General features: G+C 41.4%; 2 protein-coding genes across 3 annotated transcripts in view; both read right to left on the bottom strand.

Annotated features, from left to right (window-relative positions):
* Positions 1–5,602, bottom strand: part of NUP133 (nucleoporin 133) — a 34,799-nt gene extending 29,197 nt beyond the window's left edge. Inside the window, exons 1-4 of the mRNA XM_064445680.1 lie at positions 5,358–5,602; positions 2,669–2,787; positions 1,756–1,859; positions 668–775 (exon numbers count right to left, since the gene is read on the bottom strand). Coding sequence (XP_064301750.1) covers positions 668–775; positions 1,756–1,859; positions 2,669–2,787; positions 5,358–5,545 — 519 coding nt within the window. The 5' untranslated portion in view covers positions 5,546–5,602. The remainder of the gene's footprint in view (positions 1–667; positions 776–1,755; positions 1,860–2,668; positions 2,788–5,357) is intronic.
* A 3,814-nt stretch (positions 5,603–9,416) lies between these two features.
* Positions 9,417–15,944, bottom strand: part of ABCB10 (ATP binding cassette subfamily B member 10) — a 28,546-nt gene continuing 22,018 nt past the window's right edge. For both annotated transcript variants that reach the window (XM_064445681.1, XM_064445682.1), the window contains exons 10-13: positions 14,494–14,674; positions 14,203–14,246; positions 12,664–12,698; positions 9,417–12,078 (exon numbers count right to left, since the gene is read on the bottom strand). In XM_064445681.1, coding sequence (XP_064301751.1) covers positions 11,802–12,078; positions 12,664–12,698; positions 14,203–14,246; positions 14,494–14,674 — 537 coding nt within the window. In that variant the 3' untranslated portion in view covers positions 9,417–11,801. The remainder of the gene's footprint in view (positions 12,079–12,663; positions 12,699–14,202; positions 14,247–14,493; positions 14,675–15,944) is intronic.

The following is a 15,944-nucleotide window of genomic DNA, read 5'->3' as shown; positions in this document are numbered from 1 at the left end:
GTGCTGCTTCTTCCTTCCAAAGCCAACTGCTTATCCAGTTTTATTAGAGCACCACGTATATTAACTTCCTTTCTTCATGAGTGATAGTAACAGACACATTAACATACTTGCAGAAAATTTAAATGATCTTCAAACCTCACCCTCTAGCACAATATGTTACCAAAAGGCACTCAGGAAAGTAATCAGTCAGGACAGTTTAAATCATCTGTCTTCCCAGTGCCAGCCTCCTTATAAAGGCCAGCCAAGGGAGGGTGCTGGTGTTGGCTTCTCATCCTGACATTCGCAGAATTAAACCACTGCTGAACAACTTTTTCAGACAGCATGCATTTAAATTGCACTTCCTTAGACTGAATATTTTATTGCCCTGGTGTTTGTTAACACAGTACTTCTTAGTTCACTGTATTTTTGTTTTATATGAGAGCACGCCAAGTAATTCTTAGGAAAACTATTATTTAACCTGATCCTACAACATGTAAATGGTGTAATTTGAAAAGACTAGCAGAATTTTGTTTATTTCAAACGTATTTATTGCAAATTATCAATCACGACCTTTTGAAGAGATAGCAGAACACCAAATGCAGTTTTCAAATAAGTACTTGACAAAATAGAATATATTCAAAGTTACTCTCAAAGTATTGTTAAACACTAAAATTTAAAAGGTGATCACCTGCAGAGAAGGCGCCTCACCCGAGGAACTGAGACAAGAAATAGCTGCTAAACTAGAACTCCACTGGAAGTCGCTGGGTGGCAGCTGCAGTTCCTTGCACAGAGATAACTGCAAGAAAGGAAGAGGTGCCATAATAAATATGAGACTGGAAGTACTTACTCCTCTGCCACAAAGTCTTTAGACTTTTTGACCCTACTAAAAATCCATTTTCAACTAGCCCAGACACTGCGTAAGGAAACAAAAAGAATGTCACAAGATATTTTCAGCAAGGTTGTTACAACCAGCAAACAGCTAAAAACCACCTACTTGTACATTTTCAAACATCCTTAATGCAACATGCTAACAAGGCAGCATAATAAAATTAAACTAGAAGCGCTTGAGAAAGCTCTCTAGGTACTAACAGAGTCGAGAGGGGAAACACTCCTCTCTCCCATCCTCCCCCAAAGCTAAACAACCAGAAAAAATTTAAGCCCTTGAAAAATCTCTACAAGTACCAGGATGCATATACCCAACACTACGGTAAGTGCAGAATCTGTATAATTAACATACGTTGCACTAATTGAGAGATATTGATTTTTGTGACTATAGGTTTCCTCCAACCATGCTCGCTATTCACTGAAATGATGCTGAAAGAAAAACTGCCCAGAGGGGAAAAAAAATTCTTGACGTAAGAAACCTAAATGAAACGTAGGCTCAGCACAGCTGAATGCAACCTTTTTTTTTCCTGACAAGTTGAAAATCAGTCCCAGAAAAATCTAAACCAATCTGTAACATATCAACTAGTTCTAAACTACTAAAATAAGCTTTATGAAGACTATCTAACAGAAGAGAAGACACACCTATTAAAATACAAAGAATTAACCTTAGTGTTAAGGAGACAATTAAAATGTTAAGCTCCCTCCAAAGCTTGAGTTCCAATTACTGTCATTAGTATGACTTCATACCAACCCTGCTGCTTTTGGGGGAAACCAGGCAAACTCCAATTTCTAAAGAAAGCCTTGCTTCAAAAAAGAAAAAGCAAAGCATAACTGAATAACTTGTTCAAATAGCATAAAATAGAGGTTTTTCCATCTTGATCTTTCAATTACCTTAGCTACTGGAGACTGACCGATCTTCCAAATAATCAGCCTCTCTTTATGGACTAGCCAGGCCCATCCGCTTTCATCCACTTGAACGCTCAGCTGGTCGTCAGCTACAGAAAAAATAATTTTTTTAAAGCACTCCTATTTTTAAAACACCGCAGAGTGACTTAAAGACCAATAAAATTTCATTCGCGTAAGAAAATAAGAAATATATTTTCTTTTAAATTAAATTCCATGTTAGAATTTCCATGTATTTAATAAAGATACCAAATTACTACACAGACTTTAAAAATCCATTTGACAAATGCACAACTTTTGAGAGCGAAAAGCAAGACAATCCTAGAAGCTACTTTGATCAATTTCCAGGAGATAATAATAGCTTTGTAAATTGCTCAGCAATTTTAAAGATTATTTTTAAGATATGCATTTTTGGTTCCTTTTATATCTACTGTAAAAGAAAACTTATCCACAAGGAATAAATAGCTTTGGAGACCAATTTCTTGAAAGGGAAAGGTTTGTATCACTGGGGCTTTTCAAAGTAGAAACAAGTGTGGATGATAAATAAATAAAAATTTAGAGCATCCACTCTAGGACACAACAGAATCAAAAGAAGTGAAAAAGGTGAGAAAGAACAAATAAGCAAAAGTTAGTAAAAAACTGCTATTGGCTTTCTTTATAACCCTGGATTTTACAATGTATTGGCTAAGACAGCCACCTGAAGGATATTTACAAGTGTCCATACCCACCTGGGTGCTGTTATAATTACAGTTACATAGTTAACCAAGTTGGATTCAAACCAAGGAACAAACATTTCAGTTTCCACTGTAAAGTCAGCATTTAAATGGCATCAACAACACAGTAACACTTCCCTCACCTGTCAATTTTCATGAGAAAAACAACAGAAAAAATCAGTTCTTACCACCAGCCTTCTTCAGGGCTTCCATAACCTTAACAGGCAGAGAGGATCCAAAAGCCTTAACATCATAGTTAATAGTCTCACTTGCCGAGGGATGCTGGATGACTCTGGTAGGAGTTGCTCTTAAACAAAACAAAAAGTTACAGGTTGCTTCTTCACCAGTTTCAACAGACATTTACTTCATTAGTATCTGTTTAGAAATAGGTGTAATGAAATGGGTTTACGTAAAATAAACATGCTCCCTCTGGGAACACCATCTAAAGCAGTAATTTGGCAGCCTCCTTACAAGTTAGCTGGCATCAAATTCCTTTGTTTTTTAAAGAACTGATTTTGAATGTGCATTCCTTCCCCAGCAACAAAATCACTGTTCAACTTCTCTACACTCTGGTTATCTCTAGACTAAAGCTACCCACAATGCCAGGAGAAGCTGAACTCAAGTTCCTCCCTGACCGCAGGGCCTGTTCCCATCCCCAGCTCTGACACTGCTGGGCAGTACGCGCTGTACAACGCTGAACACCCGTGGCAGCTGGGGTCAGCTAGCACTCCTACTGCCCTTGTCTTACTGTGGAGACTGCCGTTCTTATCTGTTTCAGTCATTACTTGTTTCACAATGTAATTTATAAAAGCTGCTATGCATCTCCCCACGCCTTCTCTCTCTGGAACAGCATAGGTCTGTCTTTAGAACATGCTTTTAGAAGATACTGCCCTTCTTTTATATCTCCCCACAAGTGATGTCGCAGACCTCCCCGGTGTGAAATACCAAAAGACGATGGATGATACACAGCTAGATGACAAGCCTGACCCCTGGTTTGGAAAAATACTGTTATTAAACAGACCTGATGTAGAAGTTCTCCAAAACTGAAAATGTGCAATCTTGTTTATCTCAACAAAAAATAGCTGCTCCTGAGAAAAGAGATTCTGAACCCCTGAAATTGATCTGGGGCTCATGTTAAAGCTCAGTTTTAATTCATATGGAAGGGAGAAGAGAGGAAGCTGGGGGGTGGGAGATGCCTAAACTTTGGTTATTTTATCTTCTTTTTAAATACAGACGTTGTTATTATTTTCATATTTTTACCAGAGATATATCTGAGGGACCCTCGAATTCAAATGCCAAAGAGATATTTATAACACTGAGCATGTGGAATTATATATTTATAGTTTTAATGTACAGTGCCACTTTTAAAGAACCTTAGAACTGCTCAACTATAAAACGTTTCAGTCAGAATTTGTCACCGCGAGAAGAGTGTATCAAACGTCCTACACAGAATCTTAAGTGCACCTGAGAAACCACAGACTAATAAAGTCTTGCTACTGCTGTAGGAAAGCAAACGAGCAAAGTGAGTAAACATAGATTAGTAACTCTCACGGATTTTTTCTTTCTGTTCCTCTTCATACAGAGAAGTCATGCCTAACAGTTCTATTAGAATTTTCTGAAAAAAAAGTCAGTAAATACAATCCAGACAATATTAAGTACTTAAATTTCCCAAAATCTTTCCAAGAGATCTCTTATCAAAGATTTGTAAAGAAATCAACCCAGGAAATATGAGGAGAAGTCTTACTGTAGACCAAATGCTGTATAAAAGAAAGCAATAAGCAAAAACAATACCGAGGAAATAAAAGCTAATTCATACACTGCAGGAAAATTTCCATTCTATAAATCTGTACTGCTGTCTAAGATCCTCAGCATAGTCATAAAAGAAACGAACTACCAGAGTGAGAGTGTCTTGACAGTACAATATTATTTGTGACAGTCAAAAGCAAACAAAATATCTTGAGTTACTAAATAGAGAATAAAAGGCAAAACAAAAAGCATCATGACAACGCCACACACAGATTCTTGAGTCCTAGGATAACCTGGCATGCCCACCGTGTTTTTATAGGATATTGCAGAAAAACTACTGAAAAGATTTAAAGATGATCACAGATACAGAATCTCTTACAATACATCCCAACGGAAAAACAAATGGTAAAACTGTTGTAACCTGCACGGACTTGAGCCTGTAAAGATGAAGCAGGGTTTGCAAAGAGAGACAAAATACTTTGTTATACCTTCCTGTAGAGATAGCTGAAAGCAAGAGCTTCCAGGCAGAGCCCTCTGGTCAGAAGTACGCCGTAACACATTTACACCGGACCAGGACAATCTAATTGCTGACTATTACACATGACCAAATGCCACTTTCTCTCCTCCTTTTACTCAGTCAGGTCAAATTATTTTATCAAACCAAAAGCATCTGGGTTTTGGTTGTCTGTAAGACTCACGGAAGAGATTCAGACGGTAAGCACCTCAACACTTGGCTCTTTTTTCTTTTAATTACGATACTTTTTTTGCTACTTTTTTTTTTTTTTTAATCAGCAGCCTTAACTTCCTATTAGCTCTCTCAACAGCTACTGCTACTCCAGCAAACAGAGCAAGCCTGTCGAGACCCTCGGTAACAGGGAAGGGGCGGCCGAGGAGGGCCGGCGGAGGGGCAGGAGGGCCCGGGGGAGCCGCCGCCCCCCCCGCGTGCCTCCCCTCAGCGAGCGGGAGGCGGCTGCGCTGCGCGTCCCCGCCAGCCCCGCAGCGCCGGCAGCGGAAGGCTCGGGGTTTATTCCAGGAACGGGAAAGGAAGAGCGAGGGGAAAACCCTCACGGTGCCCGAGCCGGGCGGGAGCCCCCTCGCCCCTGCACGGGGCCCGGCGGGGGCGGGACTCACCGGGCGGAGAGGGAGCCGCTCCTCCGCGCCACCGGGGAGAACAGCACCGGGGAGCTGGCCGCCGCCGCCACCACGGCCAGGTTCTTCCTGCCGCCCGGCCGGGAGAGAGGGCTGGGGGCGGCGCTGCCGAGGTTCCTGCGGGCAGACCCGCCGGGGGTCCGCGGCGAGGCGGGAGCCGAGGGGAACATGGCTGGGTAGAGGCGCGGAGCCGGCCCTGCGCTCCCGCCGGGCGCCGGCTGAGCGCGTCACGGCGGGGCGGGGCACGGCGGGGCCCCTGCCGGGGAGCGGCGGAGACCCCGCGCCCGCTGAGGCGGGGCCGGCGCGGCGGCGGGAAGCGGCCCTCAGAAGCACCCGGTAGTTGTTACGGGGCGAGGTGCGAGTGCGCGGTTTGCGCCTCCCGCCGCCCTCGGAGGAGGGTTTTCCCTCTCCGGAGCGGGAGAGCAGAACTGCTTTACCGTGCCCTCCTCGCCAGGCAGCGTCGGGGCCAGCCGTGTTGGGTGGGCTCACAAAAACACGGGTCCCCTCGCTCGGATCTTCCTGAAGAAGGCCGGAGATGCTCGGTCCTGGGGGATGCTCCCTGAGGGATGCACAAGGCTGCGTTTGGGAATTATTTTTCACTGAATTCATGCCGTTCTGGTGCTGACCGACCCGAGCAGAGAAACGTGGCTGAATACGCTCAAAAAACTGTTGAAAGAGCGCTGCAAACCGCTGTTTGGCACTTCTGGAAGGACGTGTTTTCCACTAATAGAGTTGCCTAATCTTTAAAATAGCCTGTGCCGTAACCTGTGTTTGTTCCCAAATTTCTAATAAAAAAATGACAAAACATATTCCAATGCAACCTTGGTACGTTTCACATCTATGGTAAAAAATAATCATGCACAACAACTATTCAATGGTACAGAATTCAATTTTAGTCTTAAAGGCGAACTAAATTCCCCCATTGAAAGAAAATGCTTGACTGCATTGGATTGTATGAAAAAGCTTTCAAAAGGTACAATGTACCATCTTGGTGTAGAAGTTGAGTTGTATGTATGTTATCAATGAAGCTAATTAGTTAAGTAGAATTAACCAGATTATTCAAAAATTTCCCATCATTTTCCAAAAATACATTATTTGATTAAAAACAGTTACAGCTGTTAAGCTTGCTACGTGACTTGTGGTCCAAATGAACCTGAAATGCAGAGGAGATGATAAACTTGAGATGCTTCATCTGGCAGTATGAGGCACCTGTTTCAGTGCTTTATCTTTTAGCTTCACCCCGTCTCCTTGTGCTTTGATTTTATGAAGCAAAATATGAACATTTAGTGGAGCTTCACTATACTGTTACATTAATGTAGTATCCTTCTATATAGCCTCTCAATTATACTCCATGCAGCGATGGTAAATCATCACGTTACTGTAGTTTAATCAGGAAAAACAAAACAACCAGTGCTGAGGGAGCTGGTGGATGTTCCTGCTGAGCCACTCTCCATCATCTTTGAAAGGTCGTGGAGGACAGGAGAGGTGCCTGAGGACTGGAGGACAGCAAATGTCACTCCAATCTTCAAAACAGGCAAGAAGGAGGACCTGGGGAACTATAGGCCAGCCAGCCTCACCTCCATCCTTGGACAGGTGATGGAGCAGTTCATCCTGGAGGTCATCTCCAGGCATGTAGAGGACAAGAAGGTTATCAGAAGTAGTCAGCATGGGTCCACCAAGAGGACATCATACTTGACCAACCTGATAGCCTTCTACAATGGCGTGACTGGCTGGGTCCACAAAGGGAGAGCAGTGGATGTTGTCTATCCTGACTTCAGTAAGGCATTTGACACTGTCTCCCATAGCATCCTCACAGGCAAGCTAAGGAAGTGTGGGTTGGATGAGTGGACGGTGAGGTGGACAGAGAACTGGCTCAACAACAGAACTCAGAGGGTCGTGATCAATGGAGCAGAGTCTGGATGGAGGCCTGTCACTCGTGGTGTTCCCCAGGGGTCTGTGCTGGGTCCAGCCCTGTTCAACATATTCATCAATGACATGGATGATGGGATAGAGCGTAACCTCAGCAAGTTTGCTGATGATACCAAGCTGGGAGGAGTGGCTGATACGCCAGAGACTCTGCTGCCATCCAGCGAGACCTGGGCAGGCTGGAGAGCTGGGCCCAGGGGAACCTCATGGAATTCAACAAGAGCAAGTGCAAGGTCCTGCCCCTGGGGAGGAACAACCCCATGCACCAGTACAGGCTGGGGGCTGAACTACTGGAAAGCGGCTCTGTTAAGAAGGACCTGGGATGGCTGGTGGACAACAAGGTGACCATGAGCCAGCAACGTGCCCTTGCGGCCAAGAAGGCTAATGGTATCCTGAGATGCATTAAAAGGAGTGTGGCCAGCAGATCGAGAGAGGTTATCCTCCCCCTCTACTCTGCCCTGGTGAGACCACATTCGGAGTGCTGTGTCCAGTTCTGGGCCCCCAAGTTTGAGCAGGATATGGAACAACTTGAACAAGTCCAGCGGAGAGCTACAAAGATGATCAGGGGACTGGAGAATCTCCCTTATGAGGAAAGGCTGAGAGACTTGGGTTTGTTCAGCCTGGAGAAGACTGAGGAGGGATTTCATAAATACCTATAAATATCTGAAGGGCGGGTGTCAGGACGATGGGGCCGGGCTCTTTTCAGTGGTGCCCAGCGCCAGGCCAAGGGGCCACGGGCACAAGCTGGAACACGGGAAGCTCCACCCGAACATGAGGACAAACCCCTTCCCTGTGCGGGTGCCAGAGCAGGGGCACAGGCTGCCCAGAGAGGCTGTGGGGTCCCTTCCCTGGAGACATTCACCCCCCGCCTGGACGCGGCCCTGTGCCCCTGCTCTGGGGGTGCCTGCTCCAGCAGGGGTGGGACGGGATGAGCTCCAGAGGGCCCTTCCAACCCCTGCCAGTCTGTGATTCTGTGAAAACAGAAAATGTACACACAAACAAGCAAATGGGGAAAAACTGAGTAAAACTCAAGCTGCCACCCACATTTCCCAACATCCATAAGCAGTGACATTCAAATTATTTTAAAAACGGGATGAGTTTTAAAAACCGAGCAGTCATTTTTTGCTGTATACACTTTGCTACACTGCCTCAGGGAATTACTCGGCTTCCTTTTGCTGTGCAGACCTGGGTTGAGCGCTCCATCTTCAGGAGAGAGGATACCACTCAACCTTTAAATCTCATTTTCGACACAGAAATAGTTTACGCTGGTATCACTTGGAGACTTAACCAGTTCCTGAACTGGGACTCATGTGGCATTTGTTTTTCACATGAAAAGGTGAACGTCCAGCAGGCTGTTCTGCCAACACTGACCTAGTGGGGACTTTAACTAAGAGAATGGAAATACGAGCCACAACTTCAAAATATATAGGATTGATAATCTTTTTACGTCTGTTTTTTTATTTATTGATCAATGGATTGAAAAACAGTGTAGAAAATACAGCTTGGGTAGAGTAGCCACAAATAGCTGCCTACCTATTTAGAAAGAAAATCAGTTTGGAAGGAGAGCAGCGAACGCCATCATCTGCAGAGCAAACAAAATTCTTATGACTTGATTAACTGAATATGCCTTATGGAACTATGCAGATCTTTAAACAAGTATGTGTATAAAAGATCAGTACCATTTTCTTTTTCATAAGAAATGTAATGTCTTGCTCATCAGGATACAGAGCTCCCTTCTAGGTCAGAGTATTAACCCACTGGATCATTGCATCATGAGTTTAAGACCCCTTAAGCAACTGGAAACAATTCTCCCCAGTCAACACAGCTGAAAATGTTGAGCCGTGGAAATGCAAAGACAGAATTGGCAGAGATCACAAAGGCAGGATATTCTTTTCTATTACTCCCCTCACTGGAATCCACTCCTTTTCCAAGATTAAAGTATTGACAAGAAAGAGGCTCTCTGTATCAGAAGATTAAAGTAAGAAGTCGCATTAACTACTTGAAACCTGAGTTGAAAGAACTTTAGCTCTTTCAGGGATGCCAGTCATTCACTGCAGTGATGATGTTGTGATCAGTACTCTATTTAAGTATTAAAATAAATAGTTTAATAAGTAATAAAGTTACTCAAGACTCTTTATTTTCAATGTCTTATTTCTCTGAGGAAAACAGTCATGCTGCCAAGAACCAGAAAATTAACTTGGAACACAGCAAAGGGATTAAGGGTACACCGAGAGCTGACCTTTCATTAGGTCTCCAAATACTCAACCCTAACTAATACATTCAGTTTAGCAAGGTAGTTTTGAAAGCAATTGGATAGAGTATTTAAGCCTCAAAAGTCATGACTGGGTAGCAAAAGTTAAAGAAAAAAATAGTTCTGGCCTCTGAGGCAAGGGTGAAAAAGGCAGTGTTAATAAAAGACTTCAGAATGATGCCTATAGGTATCAGCTAAAATATGGCAACTAGTGACAGAAACTGAGAAGTGTTTATATTACATATTTGCTACACGTGTGCGCATGTAAACATACTCTTGTAACAAAAAGAATGCAATACTTAAATTCTTCTTTCTCACACCTTTTTCCTCATTCCACTACTAGGGCTTCTACAGCTCAGAATCCAACCACGTCCAGCATTGACTAGCGCTGCTGTGGAATACACAGCATCCCACGTGCACCCACCACATACATTGTAGGTGTGTAAACCACAAATCCAAAGTTGTCCAGCCAAGCTTTCTACCTGCAGATTACTAAGAAACTTTGTTTTCTCACCTCGTTGAGGTCTGTGGTTTGTGCCAGGGGTATTTTGAGTGGTTCTTACCTGAATAAAGTGTGTTATGCAGTGTACCTGTTATGCCAATGATTGACCTTCCTGTGGACTAGAGCTTTTCTACAGCTTTTCACGCTTTTCTGTAGACCTCAACACCTGCCAGAACAACTCACGAACCAAAGACAAAACGTTCATTCAGTTCGGCTGCAAGTATTTCCTGTAGCCTGTGTAAACACATGAATAAAGGGGCGCTCTGCATCTCACATAAGGAGAGATTACATGAGCAAAGATTAAAGTTCAAGCCCCTCTAAATACATTATGAAGAGAATGGTTTTGGTAGTCAACACTGAAATTAAACATTGGGTCAGTGGTATTTTTGGCGTAGCTTTAATACAGTATCTGCTTCTAGTAAAACTATGTCAGAAGATAAAATTACACAGGGGTGTCTTCACTGTTTTCACTATGTTCCACACGTGTTAGTAATGGCACATTAGATGATAAACATTTTAAGCTTGCCCAGCCCTAGGTATCTCACCTACTGCCAATAAAGATCTTCAGCAACATGTTTTCCTAGCATGGATGAGTTTTAATGTGACCGGGGAGTTTCTAGCTTTTCTAAATTATCTTGTAGGGTTTTGCATCTTCAGAAAGTCCAGAGAGGTTCTGTTGGGAGAGATTCTTAAATCAGAAACATGAAGCCTACTCTTTACTGCCAAATGGACCGTCCTGCAGTTATTCAAATTAAATGTAATCCTAGTATTTTACTAGTTGTCCTTGAGAAGATACTTTACTAGTTGTCCCTAATAAGGTAGGTAGGAAAAACCAGGGATTTCTATGAATGAAATTTTAAGTAACTATAAAAAATACTTACATATCCCTTTCAAAAGGACTAAAAGAAACAACAACAACAACAAAAAACAAAAACCAAAAAACCTCCAAACTTATGAGAGTGTGTTCTTTTGGATGTCATCTTAGAAAGAAAGTGAATCTGGGAAAACAGGGAAGAAAATGCATATAAACTTTAGATTGGCCTATGCTGACTTAATATACTAATACCCTTCCTTTGTCTTTATGTGAAGTCAGGTTTTTTGTTGGGTTGCTTTTCTGTTGGCATTTTATTTGTTTTGCAAAGGAATTCCCTCCAACTCCTGCTTCCATGCTCTCTAAAACGTGATCTCGTATGCAATTCTCTGTAGTAACTGTAGGTGGTGACCATAATCAGCTTTCACGATTCAGAAGAAATGGTAACTGAAAGGAGGTCAGTGGGAGTCAGACAGAACTTTCAGAGTATGTTAGTGTCGTGCATTTTTGAATTCCAGCGTTTTAAGACTACTGAAGAGCACAGAAAGCAAAAGATCTTTGAAAAGGGAAAAGACAATGATATGAAAATGATAAGATTGTAATTTAATTACCCTTAAAATACCAAACTTACGTGAGAATGCAGCACATCATCATACAGTACATTACAGCAAACAAGATTCTAAATGGTCTCAATTAACAGAACACAAAGCAGAAAAATCTATACACTGACATTATCTCAATGTGATAGTCATTTTAAAAAGTTGCAATAATTATTAAAAAGCTTTCAATAAAAAGTTTAAACACATTTAAGTTTCAAAAGAATATTTTGTACATTTTGGAAAAATATAACATTTACTTTACATCACTGAAACATAAGTTATATTCTTTGTAGTTCGTAAGCTTCCATTATTCATATGTTCTCTCACACATTTTCTTTTAATGCACCCTTTCTCTGGATTGTAAATCTAATGCAAAAGTATCACTATTCTGAAGAAAAGCTTGTTTCTGCATTAGTTTCCTGAAAAGTCCGTCTGGATTTGCAAGTAGTTCCTCATGTTTTCCACATTCAAGAATTCTACCCTGGCCAAGGACTGCAACAAAATCAGCATTCTGAATAGTAGACAGACGATGAGCAATAATTAGGACTGTCCTCCCTTCCATCAGCCGGTCCAGAGCTTCTTGCACTAGATATTCGTTTTCAGCATCCAAAGCACTAGTGAGAAATGGGAAGCCGGGAGGGGAGAGAGGAGGATATTTGCTATTTTAAACAGGTTAGTTTTGTGTGCGTTAGGCTTATTTTGCTAAAACTGCAAACCCTTGCTATTGTTGGTGAAGACGAACCGATGGAACTGCAGGAGAGTTCCGTGAATATGCTTAGTGCACGCATCTGAGTTAGAATTACATAGTCTTATATATAAAAATATGCACGGAGAAATAACACTAAATTAATTCAGTGGAAAAAATTAACTGCAGTATAATCATCTAACGCTGAGATCTTAATTTAAACTAGAGATACAAAAAAGTAGATGTTTCAAAATCAAGTTACATATTATATATTTAACTCCATGAAGAACGACACCACCGTATAGCAGCTATCCTTTCCACTTTGCACAAACTGCTTTTATCACAGGTCTCCTAACCAATTCACATATTCTAGAAAGCACATTCTTTTTGTGGGTAGAGAAAAATAAGGGGCTAGATAATTTGTGCAAGGGCACGCAGAGAAAGAAAGAAGAGGAACATGTCACGTATGAGTTTTACAGATAAATAATTTCTAAGTTTCTATTTTCTTTCTTACCTTGTTGCTTCATCTAACAGGAGAATTTTAGGATTCTGAAAATAAAGTAGAACTGGTTATAATAACAATTAGACAAGATCTGAATATTTATGTCAATAGAGAACAGGATTCATACAGATTAAAACTCCCAAGTGTACTTATTTAACCAAAAGAACTGAGTGTCATTCAAAGCAATTCTTCCAAGGAGTCTAAATGCTAAGAGGACAAACCAGAAACACCACCCTTCCATCTTCAAATTTTGCAAAATAAAGTAAAAGAACACTCTCACCAGATCACTGTTTGAAAGATACAAACTAAAGGCGGGAGATGATTTTTAATGACTACTTGGCAGCACTGTGGTCAGCAGTTCAATCTCCTGTTTAATGCTCTTACATGGATCTTTCACAGAGACTGAGCTACCCTCTGCCTGCTGTCACTCTGTTATATATAAACTGTCTAGTAACAAAAAAATAACATAAACCTACCAACAAGCAGTATTTCACCGACAGATGAAATACACAGTACTTAAGAACTAGCATTTAAGAACTCTTCCCAGTTAAATAATAAAAAAGTGGCCAGCACTCAAATCCCTAAGACGCCTCCTCTGAATTACAGCACATAACACAAACTTCCTTGATTAAGCTGACAGGGAAAGCTTTAGACTTTATCTGGAAGAGGAGGGACTCCACTGCACCCCCAAACACAATATATCAACTACTTATTTTCTACAACTATCTTTCTCCCCCAAATAAAGTCTCTACTCCCATGAAGTGTGCTTGACATAAAATGCAATCAGCTTTTCAGTATTCGTGATTCAAGAACTGGTATAATGAAAAATTCCCAGTAATCTAGCAGAACTGGGCACGCTAGGATGCTAGACACCCGTGTGGCTTAACATGAGCGTAAGCTGGGGTCAGCAAGGCTCAAAACTTCAGCTGAGCATCAGCCCCGAACTGCCTCCCTGCGAGGCCCCGTGGCTGTCCCTGGACCAAACTCCCTGTCCATCTGATCCTCAGAGGCCTCCTCAAATCTGAGCAGTACAGAGCTTGCTCTAACGCTAACCTTGGGGTGGGGGGGTGGGGGGAAGACACAATATTGTGCCTGAAATAGTATCTTGTCCCAAATCCAGACCAGCTCCCCTCAAAGCCGAGACAGGGCGTCTATAGTGCGAGTAAGCTGCAATCCAGAAAAATCAACCCATGAACGACAGAGATCTGAACACAGAGACCAAAGCGTCACGTGTGAGTTTACTAGCAGCACATTATTAGAGTCTTCCTTCATCCTTGACCTGGTCTTACGAAAGTGAGCCATTATACAATGATTTATCATCAGTCCCGGCAAGAGCTATCTAAAAACATGAGAAAGATAGGAAGAAGCACTTACATAAATAAACCGTCTTTAGTTAAACCACTGAGCCCTTTCAAACGTCCTCAATAATGTAAAAGATACAATTTTTTTTTAAAAAATATTTTTCCACCTCTCCCATTGAAAGGCCTCCTCCTTTTTAACCCTTCCCATATCCACGCAGAGCAGTTAAATAGCTATTGGGTGCTGGCTTACCTTGAGCAGAGCTCGAGCAATCGCAATTCGCTGCTTCTGTCCACCTGGGATAAAAAGCTCAGTAAATTGAAATAGAAAAACAGATGTGAAGTAATTTTAACTGAATGCCTGGGCTGGGCAGAATTAGGTACATGTACTTTAGGGGGGGAATGGAGATAAGAAGGGATTTTTGTTTTTTTAATACTTATAGCAGGCTATGACTTGGAAAAAAAACTGGTAACAAACAAGAACAGAATTTGTACTTCATTCTATAGCATCAAGGTTTTTAAAATAAGCAATATAAAGATGTACCTGAAAGCAAAATGCCTTTTTCTCCAACTATAGTATCAAACCCTTTCGGAAAATCTCTGATAAAACTAGCAGCATTAGCTATTTCAGCAACTTTCTGAATCTCCTCTGCAGTCACAGTAGAAGGATCCTCTGCACCATAGGCAATATTTTCAGCAATAGAACAGGAGAACAGAATTGGTTCCTGATAAATTCAAAAAACATAACTAATATGGTAGATCTGTAATTACATGCATGTATTGTCTATATCTCAAACAACACAAATCCCACTTACAAGACCCAGCATTAATTTCTATTATATCCGTACAAAACAATATGTAAGCTAGAGTTAGCTGAATTAAAAATAAACAATTAAAAAAACCCTCTCCTAACACCAAGTGGGCAGTGAAAGCTAATCAAAAAAATAAATTGCTTTTTCAGCTGACAAAACATAATGTAACCCTCAATCCCTAATATCTGAGGAAGAGTCCAGAAAGAGCATTCATCCAAACATTAGAAAAGCTCCCTTTGTACTTTACGACATATTATAATTTGCAGTGATTTTTCCCTTAATCTCTATGCACCCTTCATGGCCTTTTGTGCATTTAATTTATATTAAAGCTTAAAACAGAGAAGAGGACTGGCAGATAGGAGATGTGATGTAGAATGGGAAAAATGTCTGAAACAAGGTAAGTCTGCTCTGTTTATGAAATAAAGAAGAGGCATGCTATAGTATGAATATCATAGAATCATAGAATCGTTAAGGTTGGAAAAGACCCTTAAGATCATCGAGTCCAACCGCCAACCTATCAAATATATCAGTATATATCTCCTACTGGTAACTCAAGTGGAATACATGCATTTAAAAAGAAAAATGCTGATGCGCCCACAGGAAAATAATTTTTGCATAAAATCTTTTTCATTACATAAAGTAGATGTTTTAAAACACAACATATACCCAGTTATCCTTACGCTTTTAACCAGAACATCAACCTAACTGTTAATTGCACTGTGAAGCACCTGGGGAAACGAGGGAAGGAACATACATTGGTCAAATAGTTTATTTTTAAGAGACCGTTGAATGTCTCTCTCTACTTCCAGAGTTTGGGGGTTGCTAGGGAGGGGGCACTACAAGAGTAAGTGCCAACAGTGCTGTATTTTCCTGCTTTCCTAATGGCATTCTGTTTGCCTGGAAACACAGAGCACAGGTGGTCAGTTTTCAAATGGTTGTGTAAAATATGATTTTGTGTTAATGAAAGTTACACAATGTGATTAAATGTTAAGCTTTGTGTTACCTTCTTCACCAAATCATAGCAAACATCAGGATGGTCATACCTACACAACTTGCAACAATGTACTTTCCAGTGTCCACAGGCACACTTTTCTTCTAACCTAACACTTTGAATCTCTATGATTATGTGAAAACAGACTACAGAGTAATGGGACTGGCTCTGAATACTTACCTTTAGAACAAT

The sequence above is a fragment of the Phalacrocorax carbo genome, chromosome 3 (genome assembly GCF_963921805.1).
Source record: "Phalacrocorax carbo chromosome 3, bPhaCar2.1, whole genome shotgun sequence".
Classification (NCBI taxonomy): domain Eukaryota; kingdom Metazoa; phylum Chordata; class Aves; order Suliformes; family Phalacrocoracidae; genus Phalacrocorax; species Phalacrocorax carbo.
Note: the sequence above shows the minus strand (reverse complement) of the source record. Positions and strands in the feature narration are given on the sequence as shown.